Source organism: Rhinopithecus bieti, unplaced genomic scaffold, assembly GCF_001698545.2.
Source record: "Rhinopithecus bieti isolate Rb0 unplaced genomic scaffold, ASM169854v2 scaffold_42745, whole genome shotgun sequence".
In the NCBI taxonomy this organism is placed as follows: domain Eukaryota; kingdom Metazoa; phylum Chordata; class Mammalia; order Primates; family Cercopithecidae; genus Rhinopithecus; species Rhinopithecus bieti.
In genome coordinates this window covers 2670249-2687823 of record NW_016819184.1, presented here as the reverse complement: position 1 = coordinate 2687823, position 17575 = coordinate 2670249, and the positions used below count along the sequence as shown (strand labels likewise).

Here is a 17575-nt window from a genome sequence, read left to right as displayed (position 1 = left end):
TGAGTTATTGACCCCATAGTGCATGAGGGGCTGTGTTGAACATACTGGTGACATTAATGACCATGTGATGACCTTGTATCTCAGTATTGTAATGACATTGGAGCCTTTTGCTGTGTGTCTCAAAATTATTTCCCTCGTGTTTTTCCTCACAGCAAAATGTTTACTGAATTCATCCTCAATGTTCCCATGGGCTTGCTGACCATCCAGAAACTCTACTGCCTGATCGAAATCGTCCACAGTGACCTCTTCACACAGCATGGTGAGTGGAACCCCAAGAATTATTCACTTGTCCTGTTATTTATTTTCTGAAGACACTGACCCTCTGAATTGCCTCCTCTTGACAAAAGGAGTGGAGGTTGCAACCAATTAAAACTGCTGTATTACAAGACAGGAAGATTTAGCCCTTACAAGAGAAGGGTAATTGACATGTAGTGCAGGTGATAGATCATTGAGAAATGAAGGCAAAAGCTCCTAGTTTGTAATTTAGGTATACACCAAAGTCCTAGGGTAATCAGCATACATTGTAGCCTTTAAGATATATGATTGTCTGTCCCAGGGAGGCAATCACTTCGCTCCATTGTGATGATTGCAAGGAAAAGAATTCAAGTTTTCTTTAAATCTGAAAGTAATGGTTTTATCTTATTCTGAACTTTGCATTCTTTGACAGCGTTTCTTCAAATCCTACTCAAAGTAATAAGAATTTTAATGATTCTTCAACTCATTTATCCTGCAGAACACCTTATATTTCCCCATGTTATCTCCCTGCCCTTTTTATTAATCATTTTCTTTCTATTTGGCAGATGGAATTAATATTTTACCCTTGTCAAGCAGTTTTATTGAAAGCTTAAAACCTCTGCATAATTCCACAAACTTCCTCATTTATTGGAGGCAAACGTGAAGTCTGTTGAGTGACATTCTGACTGAGACGCCTGGATTCATTTGATTCCTTTTTTTCCCCGGCGTTTCGCTGCTCCATTCATTTTCTGTTGTCCTCATTCTTGGTGTAGTTTTCAGTTCCCCTGTGCTTTCACGGATCCCAGACCTGAGATGTCCCTGTTAAGTTACTGGCTGGGTTTGGAACGCACTCTGTGCATGGCTTGGTCCTTTGTGCCTTCTGGGATGTGAATTTTAATCTTATTTCTCGGCTAAACCTTACAAAATGCACCAGAGTGCACACTTATTGCTAAGGCCAATATTGAAAGAAAATGTTGACTTCATTTAGGTGGGCGTGTTCTTCTCTAGAAAAAAACACATCAAACCAAGAAGTGGGGGGCTTTCTGCAGCCCCTCCGTGTAGACCTCTTCCTGAGTCAGAAGCCATTTCTTACTTTCATAAAAGAAAGTCAGTTCTCACCATTGTCTGGGACTCAAAGCACATGACTCTCCATTCAGCCATTATTCCTGACTGTCCATGTTTCAGTTTCTCACTGGAGACTGGATTGCCCACTCACCAGGTGTCTTCCAAAACTTGGGGACTCTAGGGGACTTAAGGAAAGGCTGATGATAGAGGTGATGGCCAGGGACCCTGCTTCAGGATTTCCTCCTACAGTGAATAAGCTTTATAACACAGCAAGTAAAATCCCCTGAAAATTTTATATCTGGTTCTTATTAGGTGGGTTACTGATGCCCCATCTCCTAACCATTCAGTGCCAAGACACAGAAGGAGACATACTCTGTCACCAGCACTACCGTCATCAGTATCTTCATCAAATTAATAGCTGTCAATAAGTATCAGCTGTCCATGGAGAACAATTGTCAGTAAATTGTTGATGAATTGTGCTTGATTTTTCTTGAGTGTTGATTTAACAAAGATCTTCTTCAGGATATATTTACATATATTTAAAAATTTCTGTTGCAAAACTTTTTTCTATATGTCACTTAGTTTCTTTGAATAAGGATGTGAACCATAAAAGATTCAATTAGATTTTTTTTTTTTTTCATTTGAGACGTAGTCTCGCACTGATGCCCAGCCTAGAGTGCAATGGCATGATCTTGGCTCACTGCAAGCTCCGCCTCCCGGGTTCAAATGATTCTCCTGCCTCAGCCTCCTGAGTAGCTGGGATTATAGGTATCCGCCACCATGCCTAGCTAATTTCTGTATTTTTAGTAGTGATGAGGTTTCACCGTATTGGTCAGGCTGGTCTCAAGCTCCAGACCTCAAGTGATCCACCCACCTCAGCTTCCCAAAGTGCTGGGATTACAGGTGTGAGCCACCGAGCCTGACCCCAGATATTTTTTCTCTATTAAAGCTTGCTCATTTTTTTTAGCTCGTAGAAAGCTTGAAGGAAACTTACTGTTTATATTCAATGATTTTGTTAGCTTAGGTGTTTGTAATTGTTTCTCCCCCTCTTTCCTATACCCCATTTCTGTTTCATTCTTGTTCTCTAAGCCTTTTATCTTAGACAGCCTGAGGTCCTATTTTGGAAGTATGCAGGATATGAATAAATACTTAGCTTTGTTTAATATGGAATTACCAGGTAATATAATATTTTGAAGTAATTAACCTACTATCATCTTTTTAAGTGTGGAGTTAGGATTTTGATGTTAGTATAAGCAAGTTGTATCCAGCATAGTAAATGAGATTGTATGAAATAGATGAATCCCAAATTATTGTGGGCTAAATGAACCAAAATTAGCCTGAAGTTTCATGTCTTACAAGTAGCTCCAGAATTGCCCCATCAGTAGAAGTTCTCTAAGCCATAATTGGCAGCTCAAATGTACTTCTAAATGCTTCGTGGTTGCCTAGAAGCATTTCAGAATGCTTTGGCCAATGTGAAAATGGTCCTATTTACTGCCTTTGAGTTTTAAATGTTTTTCTTAAAACAATCTCAGTTTTTCTCATCTGCAAGCTCTCTGCTTGTTCAAAGCAGCCAACAGATATCTTAACCTCCTGGTCAAGAAAGATTTATCACCAGAAATCTTCCAGTTGGTCCATTCTTACAAAAGATGTCATTACTTTTGGAAAATATTCTGTGCTACCTTTGGTATAAGAATTTAAAGCCAAGCGGTTTTCTGATGAGACATGTTGGATCTGATTTTCATGTCTTCTTTTTCTGTTTCTTGTTAATTTGTACAAATGTGGTTGTTTTTGTCCTGTTTCCTGATCCCAGTGGAATCAGTCAAATGAACTCTCCTTGTGTTCAGATTTCTAGAACTTGGTATAACTGGATTTAGCTGCATATGCCACTGAATGCACTTGCCCTTAGTAAACATCCTCTGGAGGATGTGGTCAGAATGCGTCCCTGTGTGTGTCCTCCAGGTTCCTTCGTGGGGGCTCCCTGGGTGAAGTGGGATTCCCGTCTTTGCTTCTCAGCTTGTGTGTTGCCTTACTCACTAAAAGAGGCCCACTGGTTGCTTTGCACTAAAACCTTTCTTTTTATCTCCCCCTGATATAATGACAAGTGGATCTGTTCGCAAGAGGCTGGCAGTGAATTCTGAAGCTGGTGTTGTTCCTCTGCAGAAAAGCCTTTCGTTGCCAGGTCTAGGTCCCAGTAGGCTAGGCCTTACAGTGCCTTGGTTGTTTCTGGCCTTGTTTTCCCCACTTCTTTCTCTTGGAGAACATGGAAACTGTAGATGCATCCAGCTGAGTTTGTTAGGCTTCACAGGAGACACATCTTTGGGCTTGTCAAAGCAAGATAGCTGTGTGTGATCCAGCCTGTGTGGGACTGGCCTGAATGAGGACACCAGGGTTGTGTCACTGCAGCCATTTGCTCACAGTGCATTCAACTTTCCTCTGCCCTTCTGTTCTATCCAGGCCCTCAAGGATTAGATGATGGCCACCCACACTCTGCAGGGTGGACGTGCTTGACTCAGTCTGCCAATCCCATTGCTAATCTCTGTTGGAAACATCCTTACAGACACACTCAGAAATAATGTTCAGCCAGCTCTCTGGGCATCCATGGTGCAGTCATTTGGCATTTAAAATTAACCATCACTGAGCATTTCTTCCAAGAGGACCCTGCTTAAAATACCCCTCTATGTGCTACCTCATGGCTCCTCATGGCACGCTCCCCATGTAGAATCATTGTATTTCTTACTTGCTTATTTGTGGGCCTTCCATAGTATGAGAGCTTTCCAAGCTGGGCCTTGTTCATCTAGATTTTGCTCTTCTGCTGGTACCTAGCGCATGTCTGGCCTCAGCATGCCTGTAGTGGATATTTATTGAATGAATGAAATGCTTAGGGGTATTCCTAACCAGGAGGCAGTACAGAGAAAGCAGCAGGACTGGCTATACACATGTGTAGTTGACTTGATTGAAGGGAGGTGAAGGTTTGGGTTCATATGGGGAAATTGGCAGTCTTTCCTTGTCTTGGCTTTGAATGAATTGATCATAGGGAAGAAAGGAGAGGTCTTAGGGGAGGAGTAACATCAGGAGAAAAGGGAGAGGGAGAAAAGTGAGAGACTTGAGGTGTGAAGAGTCTTCTCTGAGCAGTTTTATAAAATCAAGATGGTCTTCTATTTTCATTTGATCTAATCCTCTATTTTCTGGAAATAGGAGGGGGGTAGAGTTCAGATCTATGCATTCAAGATACCTTTTTGCTAAAACTACGGAAAATTTCAAATATACAGTAGGGCAGAAAGAAGAGCGTAAGGCAGTATACTCATCACTAAGCTCTACAAATTATCAACTCATGATCCATCTTTTTTTTTGTTGTTTTGAGACAGAGTCTCGCTCTGTTGCCAGGCTGGAGTGCAGTGACGTGAACTGGGCTCACTGCAACCTTGACTTCCCGGGTTCAAGCGATTCTCCTGCATCAGCCTCCTTAGTAGCTGGGACTACAGGCACGTACCACTACATCCAACTAATTTTTGTATTTTTAGTAGAGACGGGATTTCACCATGTTGGCCAGGATGGTCTTGATCTCTTGACCTTGTGATCCACCCTCCTCGGCCTCCCAAAGTGCTGGGATTACAGGCTTGAGTCACCACGCCCAGCCAATCCATCTTTTTTATCTATATGCCCATCCCCCAGATATTTTGAGGCAAATCTCTGCCATCACAGTATTCCATTTGTGTCGTTTTAAATGTATGGTAGTAATACAGAGGGCACAACAGTGTTCCTAAGAAGAGGCTGTGCAGAGGAGCTGGTCCCCATGCTGGTGAGGCATCCACCTTGGATGTTCCCACCCCTGCCCCTCTGCCGAGGTAGAGGGCCTGTAATGCGTTAGCATGCTGTGCAGGAGAGTTAGTGAATGGGCAGTGTGCGTGAGAGTCAATGGGCTGTGATGGCTTTAAGCTTTGTCTCGCCATGTGACTTGACTACTTGAAAACTGGTTAATAGATTGTGTGCTGCACCAAAAGATGACTCTTGCATATAATCTGTGGTGTGGAGTGAGCAGATTTTCAAAGCAAGATAGATACAAAGAGAAGGAAAGGTCAAAGCTTATCATTTGTGCATTTGTAGCTTTGTTTCCATGTGATGATATTGGTGCTCATAGAGCTGACAAAAACTGTGAGAATTAAAGCTTAAATCATATAGAAATGAAACGTTTTCGTGTAATTAAACACTGGAACACTGACATTTAGGATTTATGCTCACAAAAATGTGTAGCATTAATGTCACAGAAATTGGAATAAAATGAAGCTACCTGAGCTAGCATTAGCTTTTAAGTTAGTGAAGAGCGTTGGCCATACTTGGAAGAAGCCTTCGAGTGGCGGTGAGAGTCCTCCTGGAACATGTTCTCTCACCCACTGGCCCCTTTCTGAATCTGACACTGGCCCCCTTCTGAACCTGACAGCTTTGGGAAGCTTGTTTCAATGAACACTGGGTCACTTCTTTGCCTTTGAAGATGTAATTTTTCCATATTCCCATTTCTATAGTGGCCAAAGCAATGGACAGGTTTTCTTTGGAGCTTACTGTATCCTTATCATTTTGTCCTCACTCAGTTTGTTTTGGATGGGAGTGTGAGATTTTGAGAGTAAAGTTTAGTGGTAAGACGACCCCTTTTTAGTCTTGCAAATAGTTGAATACTCTAGATAGGCTGCTTTTGTGTGAGTCTGCTATTCTCTGGCACCCTGTGTAGTTTTCTGTTTGCCCTGTTGGTTGTTTTCCTGGTGGTTGGACTCTGGCAGTGAGTAGGAATGGGAAAGAGGCCATTCCCTCATACCTTGGCCCTCCTGGGGCTCCTCCCTTCACTATAGCGAACAGGCTCCTTGTAGACAGTGTTTATGAGTTTTTTCAAACTTCATTTGCTTCCATTTTTGAGCAATACAGAGCTTCTTGAAAGTGTAGGCCTGGTGAGTTTAAATTATTTTCCTTATTATTTTCAAGGTGAATGATTCTTGTAGTTATCAAGCAAAGTAAAATTCTCCTTTTTAATGTTGGAAACATTAGTTACAGCAGCCCTTTGAAATCTGAGGGCAAAGTCCCAGACACCTATTGGGACTAACCATTAGGAAATATTGAAGTCAGATTTCTACACTATTATCATTGTGATTTGATCCATGATAGAAATTTATATCTCAAAAAATTACCCCATTAATCAACTTATTATGCCTTAAATTATAGAAAAGCTGCATGTTTAAAACAAACCCATAATACACCTTCTTAACGTTTTGATAAAAGCATTTTGATTAAAAAACCAAAATAAAATATCTTGAGCTTTATTTACTGTTGTGGAAAATAGAAGTATATTTTGCTATATCGAAAGGGATCTTAAACCCGAGCTACTCTGCAGTAGTTTTGTTAACTCGATAGATGTTGTGCAGAAGGAACAATTGGGGTTGGGGTCAATTTTGCCACAGTCACTTAATGTACCACTCATATAGCATTCTGCAGTACTTTAATTAGATAGTTGTGCTGATGACGTCTAACGAACGGTACCAGCTGTGAACCCCGAAGACTGATTCTTTTCAATAATGGTGGAATGTAAACATCATTTCCTTTTTTGTTTGTTTCATGCCTCGATAAAACTTTTTATCTGTAATACTGCACCTTTTTCATCCCTCATTCTGTATATCATTATCTTTCATTATATATGTTTTGGAAAAGACCATTTGTTAAAACACTGCAGGATTTTAGAAATGACTTATTGAATGTAGGAGGGTGAACTCAATTTCAGGTTTTTAATTGTATCCATTTCAATTCCATCATAATTCATTGAATATCTGCCGTGTGCTCAGGACCATTGGTTAGCGAGTTTGCTTCCTTTGAGAGTCTTCAGAGTCATCTACTTAAAAATGTAGAATTGGAAAAGAGTGATTATCTCAGTGCTTCGATAAGGACACCAGAGTTCAGCAAGAAGCCTGGCAGGGAGCTGTCCACCGCCATGGTGCTGATCGAGGAGGTGGCTTCTTACACATCCATCAGCCCACTCTTCTCTTAAACTGTTTCACACCCACCATATGAGTAATGCATTCTGAAAACGGAATTTACTTCAAATGCCATATGGAACAAGACAAAATACAAATAAGTGAATAAATAAACATACAAATAAATTAAATGTATAAAGTATACAGTGTTGTGCTCATATGTTAATGGAGTTTTAATAGTTTTTCTCTTCTTTCTGTGTGGGGAGTTTTATCTGTGATCAAATTGGTGATGCCAACAGTTCTTTATAATGGAGTTGGTGTAAACTTTATCATCGTCTGTTGAGTTCTGCCGTCACTTCTGGGTGGGCTTCTGTTCCTGTTGCTGGATGTTGGAAACAAGAAGAACAATCTGAGAAGAGACTGTGTCAGTTGTCCTGTGTTTAGTCATGTGCACGCTGGGCACCAGGAAAGCAAGTCCCTGAGTCTCCTTACTCCATGATTTCTTCTAGATCCTGGGAGCTGGTTTCTGTAACTGCATGATATGTTGTCTACAGTAACTAGCCTGGGACAGTGGGAAGAACCCCAGGTCAGCCTGCAGTCTCCTAGGTTCTGCTTCGGGACCTCCATCTTTTCTTGGGCATAGACTCCTCCCTGGGTTCACAGTCCTTTCCCTAAGAGGAACTACAACACAATATAGGGTTTTAACATATGTATTTTATTGTCAGTGCAACCAGGAGGGGAGTTTGTGCAGGACCACATGGGCCAAGACCTATATTTTTTGCTACCGTTATTCTCCTGGTTTAAAAAATACCCACCATTCCACAGCTCTGTATATTCTCTCTTGGTTTTCTCATCTTCCACGTGGTGAGATCCTGCCTGCAGACTGACAGCCCTGTAAATTCTTTCTGAACTTAACACAAGCCACATCCTTGATGTACTCCTGTCCACCTAGAGAATAGACTTCTTCCCTCACCAGTTCTTCCCACACAGTGTTCTCTGGCTTTTTTCTTGCATCTTGCTGATTTTTTCATCTACTAATAAATGGGACTCATTTGTGATTTTTCTCCATTGGCTCTTCTTTCATTTCTTTCTTCTGACAGCTTGTTACTAGCAGAGTAATGGAAGTTTAAGCTTTAGTTTTCCAAAGTAAAAGATACAAAATATCTGCTCCCTCACTGCCTTCCTTTAAAGGATGGCTCGCTTTTTTACAAAGCCTTGTGCTGATGTCCAGAAAACATACCTTTGACAAATTTCTTTTTCCTGTTGTTCAACAGTCCACATGCTACTGTGCTGCCTCCTTCCAATTTCCAACACCCTTTTGCTTGCTCTGTCACCTTTTCATTTCAAATTCCATGATACTGAATACCTCAAGGGTGAATTGCAGATTACCACATTTCTGACATTTTCAGCCCTCTGCCCAGTGGCCGTGTTCCAATCAGAACACTTAAAACGTACTGCCCGGCAGCTTGGAATAGAAACACTGCACAGGCCATTTGTGTTTACTCCATTTTACAGACTAGGAAACTAATGCGCAGAAAGGAAAAGTGACCTACCAAGGGTAACTCGATGTTCATTTGTTCTCTGGTACTGCTAACTTTCATGACTTGTTAGGTTAAAATGATTCTTGAAAAATTTGCTTTGCATCTGTTATGTAAAAATGCCTGAATCATACAGGTTTACCCATGTGTGTTCCTACATGGATCCTTTACCCTGCGGAGCTCCAGCTGAGGAATCAGACATCTAATAATTCTGACTCTGATGGTGCATAGGGGTGCAATCCTGAAGGTCCCTTCACTCAGCTCCCAGTTCCCACATCTGTGAAGTGTGGAGCTAAGTAGTTGGCTCTGTGATTCCTTACAGTGTCGGCACCGTCTTCTGTATTTCTGTTGTTTGAAGACTTGAATGGAGGGAGAAAAGCACCTGGACGTGTTGAAACATGTGGGTCCAGGATTCTTAGATGGTTGGAAAATAAGACAATTGACTATACAAGATGAATAGCAAACACTCCCCAAGTATATGGTTCTTACTGTTTAATTCTCATGAAAAGTGTTATTCTGGATCTCAGTTCTATGTCACACTCAGAGGGTTATTAAATGCACTTTATGGATCATTTATTTAATGTGACCAAATGAAAAATTAAGAAGTACATTACTCAGTGTTCATAAAAATGAATGTTTTAAATGGACAAATTCATTCTTGTATTTGCATCTTGCTTTAATGTAGAACTGTAATGGGGTTATGGTTGGATATTCTGCTTGGACATTTATAAGCTGATAATGCTTGTTGAATACCTTTTATAAAGATTAATATTTTTTACTCTGTCCCCATTACCAGAGCATTAATCATCCTGGCTTCGGCCCTTGCAACTGAGGATGAACAGATGTTGAATTATTGCCATCTGCAATCATTGTGGATCACACTGGGGAAGGGCCATGAAAGGGTGACTGGTGTGATCCTCACAGCTGATTTGCATGGAGCCTGGGCCCACCTGGCTACCTTTATAGCTCTGTGCGTGGCAAAGGAAACCAGGACAGCTGTGCTAGCTGATTCTAGCTTCCTTGTAGGTCACCGTAGCCTTAGTCAGCACTGACAGTCCTGGAGTCATGTATGTGTGATGGGGTGTCTGATACGAGAGAGCTGTGGCCGTGACTCTGCTTACAATAAATGCCAGTTCATAACAATCAGAAGTCACATACAAGGTCCTTAACATCTGCCTACTAGCATACTCTGAGACTGTGCTGTCCAGCAGAAATAGAATGTGAGCCATGTATGTAATTAAAAATATTCTAGTTGCCACATTTTAAAAAATGATGCAATTGATGAAATTAATTTTAACAATGTATTTTGTCTAAAACATCACTGCAACATGAATTCTCTCTAAATATTATTAATGATATATATTTTATGTTCTTTTTTTCATGTGAAGTCTCTGTTTACACCTGTACAGCACATCTCAGTTTGGATGTGAAATTTTCACCAGATACTTGATCTTTATTTTCATCATTGAGTATAATTTACCTTTGAAAAATGAGATTCACATACCCCAATTGTTTCAAACATTGATTTCTAGTAAGTAAATCCAGTAGCATTTTTTACATTTAAGTTTATGTTAATTACAATTAAATAATGTTAAAAATTCCATTCCTCCATGGCACTAATTAGATTTCACATGCTCAGAGGTTTCTGAGCTGGATATCACAGTTCTGAGGTATTAGTTTTCTTTTGTGTCCTTTTAGTTGAACAGGCTGACTTTGTATAATACTATTCCTTCTGTTACCACTGTTTGTTGTAGGCTCATATTTGCTAAATACACGCATTGTATCATTTAGTTCTCACGGTCAATCTGGGAGATGACCAACAGCATCCCCGTTTTGCACAAAAGAAGAATTAAGACCTAGAGAGTTTCAGTAACTTTAAGTAACTTGTCCAAGATACAAAGCAAAGAGCCAGCAGGGGGGATTGCATTATTTCTTCATATGTGTGAGTAAACTGATTAAAAGGCTTTCCCCAAATCCCATAAAGTAACCCAGGTTCCTGGACTTCTGGTTGAGTATTCCAGAGTTTTCAAAAGATGATGTGTTTTTTTTTAAAATATAAGATCCCCCCTCCTTTTTTTTTTTTTTTTTTTTCTCCTGGTGGATTATTTGTTGGCTTCCCAGGCCATCTGCTTTGGAACTAATGGGACTATCAGTGCCAAACCCGTAGAAATGACATTTCGTCCATGAGAAGAGTATGCGGGACATTTAGGTGTGAAGTCCATAGGAAGACGGGAGATTCCCCTTCCTTGACTGCCAGAGACAGCTGTTCATGCTTTAAAATAGGTCATTGTAGGGTATGTGTATGTGTGTGTGTGTGTGTGTGTGTATGTCTGTGTATGTCTGTCTGTCTATCTGTTCCTCTGTCTGTCTTTGTAGTGTACGTTCCTCAGTGCTCCTGATTTGCTATCTTAAGATAAAATTCTAGAGTCTTACTGTTACTTAAAACGTGTACTCCCATCACTTCTTGAAAAATCCTACTATCTGTAGACAGAAATACAGAATAAGAGAAGCCCCTTAAAAAATGAGGTTTTAAGAAATTTATGTTTTCGCTTTTAGGGAAGGCAGCTGAGTGGCTACTGTACTGTATAGCACAGCTATACGGCTTTAGTTTTCTTTGTATATTTTTAGTTGAAAAGGCTGACTTTGTATAATGATATTTGTATTATTGCTATTAACAGCTACCATTTATTGAGGGTTGGGAGCAGCAGACCTGCTTTTAACTGCAGACTTTAGTTTGATACCACATGCATGTAATTGCAAGTTAATCCAAGACACACACACTCATACTACCACTATCATCAGGCCTTGGTTTATGTGCTTGGATATGCCATTTAAGGAAAATAAGAAGGCTTCTGCTTTTGTGGAGATTGCATCCCAGTAAGGAGGAACAGATAATTAAAGCAATCAGTATTTCAGATGTTCTTGTAACGGGGCATTGGAGGCCTGCCTGTACCTGGGTCCACCAGGGGCTGTGCTGAGGCCTGCAGATCACAGGTCACCAGGGAGGTGCACTCCTTGGCTTTGCTGCCTTCGGCTTCAGTCCTCCCAGCCTCTCTGAGTGGCTCTGGGGAGTTGACTTTCTTTGGGGTTTGGGATGGGTTGCTGTGGACCAGGTGACAGATGGTACTGTAAGGTGCCACAACCTGTGTGACCCTCTGCCTGGAGGCCTGGTTGAAATCCCTGGCATGGGCAGAGTGACCTTTGGCCTTTAGGGAAAGCCTGGTTGCCAGCCTGCTCCTCCTCAGTGACCTGGTTCTGTTTTGGGGTCAGGGGTGTAGTTTTCTGATGCTGATGGTGCTGGGGGAGACCTCTCACTGAGGCATGTTGGATGACTTTTTACAAAGTCCTCCCTCAAGTGTCATCTCATTTTGTCCCGACAGTTAAAGTAGACATAGCCCCACCTCCCACCTTGATCCTGACTGGCCATAGATGGCTGGGTCATGAAGGCTGAGGTGTAGTTGGATTTTCGTCTATCAGGATGGTTATAACATTTTTTTAAAAAAATCTTCTTGGGGGCTTAGTGAATGAAATGTCTTTATATGGGACAAAATGACAGTGACATTTCTAAAAGTTTTGTTGTTTCTCCTCAAGAGAGGCTGGATAGCAAACAGATGAAGGTAGTGCAGTCCTCCAGGTGGGGTGGATGGTGAACGTTCCCACCAGGTAATCAAAGATGGTTGATAGCATCTCCCAGCCAAAGATGAACAGGCAGACACCTCCTCTTTCTCCCCAGAGTAATTCTAACAAATGAGACCAGCACACTCAGTTAGCTCTGAGAACAGCACAGACCACAACTGCCTACCCAGCATGATGGATAAATGGTGCAGTGAGGGATGAATTTAGGCCGGGACATCTGGGTACCAGAGTCTATAGGGCCAGCTCTGCTGTCTCTGAGCCCAGTGCTATGTTCCTCTGATTTTCTGGAATCACTTATGGACACACCCTTCTTCCAGCCTGTACTGGCTGGTCGATTAGACCTTTTCCCTCTCTTTGGTCTGTGCTAAGCTTGCTTTGGAAGTCGGCTTCTAAGCTTATGTAGTCATTTTTTCCCTTAGTCACATTGTCAGGGGCTATCATTACCTGCTGAGGTCTTAGTGGTTCTAACTACTCCCTCTGAGGTTTCTTGGAAATTCAGCTTGTTTTCCAGAATGGTGGCAGTGCTAGGGATGACCAAGTGACAGGGTTGGCCCAGGGCTCTCCCCATGTTGAGGTTGGCACAGTGCGTGATGTATTTCCAGCCAAAGGGCAAGAGGACTCATTTGGGAGATATCACGGTGGGCACCACGAGGAAGAGTGCTGGCAGGGCTGGGCTCAGATAAGGGTGTGCTGAGGAAGCATTTCAGCCGGCTGGGCTAGAGCATTTAGAGTTGAACACTACGGTGGATGCTGCGTGGTGGTTAAGGTCGGCAGCTCAAGAGTCTGGATGTAGTTTGTAGATTCTATAGGAAAGGCATTGAGATTTGGGGGTGTTTGTGGAAATAGTGGGTCCCATGCATTAGTGTTTCCACGCTGGATTCACTCCCTTGTGGTCATTTTCTTGTTCATTTCTCTTGGACTGGCTTTGTTCTCGGGTGGCTCTAACACTCGGGCAGTCGCCTACAGGGCCAGCCCATCCCATCTTGGCACTGTGCTCTCCCTCGCTGACCTCTTGAGGGATTCCAGACACCTACAGCCTTCGAGGCTGACATGGCCTCTTTCCAGAAGATGTGCAGCACTTAGCATGTCCTGCATTACTTCTGCCTAAGTATTGACTACTGGCATTGTGAAGTCAGCAGGGACATTCACATTTTCCTATGTTAATTGGACAAAACTTTTTGGAAAAATGGTGTTGCTATCAGTCCTTTCCTGGGAAATCAATAAAAATTGGAACTGGGGAAGTCTTTGGCAGGGGCTACCCACATGTTATCCGCTGGAGACAGGGGAGTAGAGGGGTTTGTGTTTCTTCTCAATCTTTGTTTCTCTCTGCCTGCACCCTAGTCCTTCATTGTAGTGTAGTTCGTGGGAAAGTTCTGAGTGTGCTCTGCGTACTCAGAAGAACCATTCCAATGTTGCATGCTTATAGTGTTCTTACACAAAAGAAACATTAATGCAAAGCATGTTTTAATGTATCATTAATGTTGTAAGTCTTACAATATAAAATCCTGAAAACCGGCTAAGTCTATTTAAGGTTTTAGAGCACTGCTGTCTCCTCATGTGGTCTGCATTTAAAGGAAACAAGAATGGCTGGGCTAGCGTCAAAACACAGAACTGGTGTTGTAAACAGATAGTCCATGCTGGAGACTAGATGATGCTCCAGTTAAGCTGGATTTCCCAACGGGAAGAGACAATTAGGAATTGCATTTCACCTTTAATCATATTTGTGTCTGTTTCCCTATTGCTCTTTTATTTTCTGAACATCCTTCCTATGCTCCTATCGAAAGAACAAATGGAAATCAAAACCTGCTTTGCCTCTGATCCTTACACCACGGCATCCCTTAATTTTATAGCCATGGTTCCCATAGCGGGGCCTCTGCTCCTGGTTTCCATTTCCTGTTCCTCCTCAGTGAGGACTCTGTGTGCCTTAAATTGCCACATTCCAAGATTGGCATCTTCTACCCAGGAGAAGGAAACCATACTTTTTGACTCACCTTGGAATGGATGAAAAAAGCTGCCAATTCAAATAATTTGTGTTGTAGGAAGTATTTCTTTTAATGTTGTAAATTAGTGAGTTTATAGTTAGAGAAAATTTGTTAAACCCATGTGTGTTTGTGTCTGCATTTATGTGCATAAGTGTGTGTGTTTATATGTATCTTGTGTGTTTGCAAATTATTATCTATTTACCTGGGATACACACATAGATGCATGGAAGTGTGTTTATGTGTGAATTATTTACAATAACAGCAGACATGACGTTCTCACAGTCAAGTAATTGACCCCCTCCAGATGTCAGTTTCACGTATTGCACAATGTAAATGCAAACTGCTTGAAAGGGCAGACAAGCTTATAGCAAACATAGTTGTGTCTTGGTGGGTTTCACACTGACTGGCAACCCTGTGTCCTATGTAGACTGCAGAGAGATCCTGCTTCCCATGATGACCGATCAGCTCAAGTACCATCTGGAGAGACAGGAGGACCTGGAGGCCTGCTGTCAGCTGCTCAGCCACATCCTGGAGGTGCTGTACAGGAAGGACGTGGTGAGTGATGACTCTGTCCATGACGTCCTGTCATTTGTCTGAACCTGCCATTTGCCTTGCAGTACAACTTTATTCATTTATAAATGAATGGCCTTGATTTTAAGGTCTAGCCTCTCTTTTTGTCTCGGTAGAGTTGCACCCTTAAATTATTTTTATTTATGTATATATGATGATTATTACATTATAACATTTATCCTTCTGCATTGAAAATCATTTTTTATTTCCTGTGTCTTCTCAGCGAAATGCCTCTCAGGACCTAAATTTTCATCCTTAACGTCAGACAGAAAGGCTTTGATGCTTAAAGTTGGCTAATTACCTGCATTCTTTCTTCTTATTTTTATTAAAGTAATACATGCACAAAGTCAAAAAAAAAAAGCCAGGCATGCTGAAAATGGTAAGGAGAAGAGCAGCTCTTTACCTCCCCCGAGTCCCCTGAGGCTCTCTCCCTATAGGTCAGTGCTTTGCTTTTGTAGCTCTACCCTATTCCTTTTTTTTTTCTTTTTTCCTTCTTTTGAGACAGAATCTCACACTGTTGCCTAGGCTGGAGTGCAGTGGCGCAATCTCAGCTCACCACAACTTCTGCCTCCCAGGTTCAAGCGATTCTCCTGCCTCAGCGTCCCAAGTAGCTGGGATTACAGGCGCCTGCCACCACGCCCAGCTAATTTTTTTGTATGTTTAGTAGATACGGGGTTTCACTATGTTGGCCAGGCTGGTCTCAAACTCCTGACCTTGTGATCCACCTGCCTCGGCCTCCCATAGTGCTGGGATTACAAGTGTGAGCCACCGCACCCAGCCTACCCTATTCCTTTTGCATTTGTAAATTGTATGCTTCTTTCAGGGACTTTTTTAAAAATTGGAAGTTGGTGCTGGCCCAGCGCAGTAACTCATGCCTGTAACACCAGTGCTTTGGGAGGCCAAGTTGGGAGGATCGCTTGAGTCCAGGAGTTTAAGACCAGCCTGGGCAACATAGTGAGATTCCATCTCTAGAAAATGAAAGAAAAAATAAAAAGCAAGTTTGTGCCAGCACATATGGAAAAGTCGGACCCTGTGCCTTCCACTCCCAACATATCATACCTGTTTGAGCACCCATGTGATGCTATTGATTTTCCAGGTGTACCTGAAAAGGTGAAAGCAGGGCTTTGTCTGTCCTTGCCCTTAGCCCTGGACAGAGTAGCCAGGATTTTTAAGTAGATGAGGCTTGTCCCTGGCCCTTTCCTGCATGACCTTGGAAATCCCTCCTAGTCACCATGCCCACATACCTGGTCACCCTCTCCCCTGTAGCACTGGTTCATTCTCTCAGAGCCTGGTTGGTGATCTGGAAGAAAAAGATAGGATTAAATCTGTTCTTAGTGATGCTAGAAACCTTAGCTCTTACAGGAGCATTGCCTTTGGCGAGGTTTTTTGGAAGCCTTCGCCCAAAGGCCAGCCTCCAGTGATCCCATTTCTGGCTCTTCCCTGTTTTTATTGGAGAAAAGCTTGGTGTAAGAGCTTGTTTGGCCAAAGCTCGCAGAGGAGGTGGTGACACTGGGAAGGGCCTAGAGCACGTGTTTAATCAGATTCAAAGTTGACGAAGAAGAATCAACAATCGCATCCCACACTAATAAAAGAGTCAATTTTTACTGATAGAAAATGCCACAGCAGTGTGAAGTTTAGATAGTTTGCTAAATGCTGTTTAAACATTCTAGCCTATGTGACTGTTTAAGTTATTTGCATTTGACATGCAGAACCATCTAGGACTGTTATCTGCCTGCCTTCCATTTACAGATGGCCAAATATCTTTAGAAAACTAATTGGTGGGCTAATCAGGGATCATAAACATTATATTGTTTAAACAGATTTTCTTTTATTTTTAAGGTTTGCTTAAATTAAATTACTATGATTATATATATAACAAATTATCATTAATGGACTATAATTAATAAAATCCCCTGAGTTTTCTTTGTGGGAGCTTTTGCCTTTGACAAGGGCCATTTTTCATCTCATTAAGGGTTATAATTGATTTACTCTTTACAGGGTAAGTGGATTCAATGGCAGCCACTGGGGCTTGCGTGTTAATGTTTCTGTTTGGCGTTCATGTTTGTTGGTGTGTCCTTCCGCAGGGGCCAACTCAGAGACACGTCCAGATTATCATGGAGAAACTTCTCCGGACTGTGAACCGAACCGTCATTTCCATGGGACGAGATTCCGAACTCATTGTAAGTGCTTGGTGACATACGCTTGGATATTTAACTGGGACTGACAGCATCCTTCTCCAACTGCTGTTTGAACATAAGCTTATTATATTGCAGTGTAGTGAGCCGTCGAGATACAGCCTGGTATATAAAATGTCCTCATTTTCCAAAAGGAATGTCAAAGTTGAAGGGTAAGCAAACCAACTTTAAAGACAGAAACGTTTGGCTCTTGTTTTCTCATTACTTACTTCTAGCAAAAGACATGCATTTTCTGCTCAGTCCTCATTCTTCTGGCAGTTTCTCCATAGTGTTTACATTTCAGGTGCCATTAATAAAGTTTTATGAAGGACCCTAAAAAGTAACTGAGATACTTCACCTTAGTTATTTTATTGTCTACTTATGTATTGTAGGTGTTTCTCTTAAACAGTAATTAGGCAGGAGCC

General features: G+C 41.8%; 1 protein-coding gene across 4 annotated transcripts in view; it reads left to right on the top strand.

Moving 5' to 3' along the window:
- The window catches only part of DOCK1 (dedicator of cytokinesis 1), a 487728-nt gene that overhangs the window by 142562 nt on the left and 327591 nt on the right, over positions 1 to 17575 (top strand). For all 4 annotated transcript variants that reach the window (XM_017858668.1, XM_017858667.1, XM_017858670.1 and 1 more), the window contains 3 exons: positions 153 to 259; positions 14834 to 14961; positions 17061 to 17156. In XM_017858668.1, coding sequence (XP_017714157.1) covers positions 153 to 259; positions 14834 to 14961; positions 17061 to 17156 — 331 coding nt within the window. The remainder of the gene's footprint in view (positions 1 to 152; positions 260 to 14833; positions 14962 to 17060; positions 17157 to 17575) is intronic.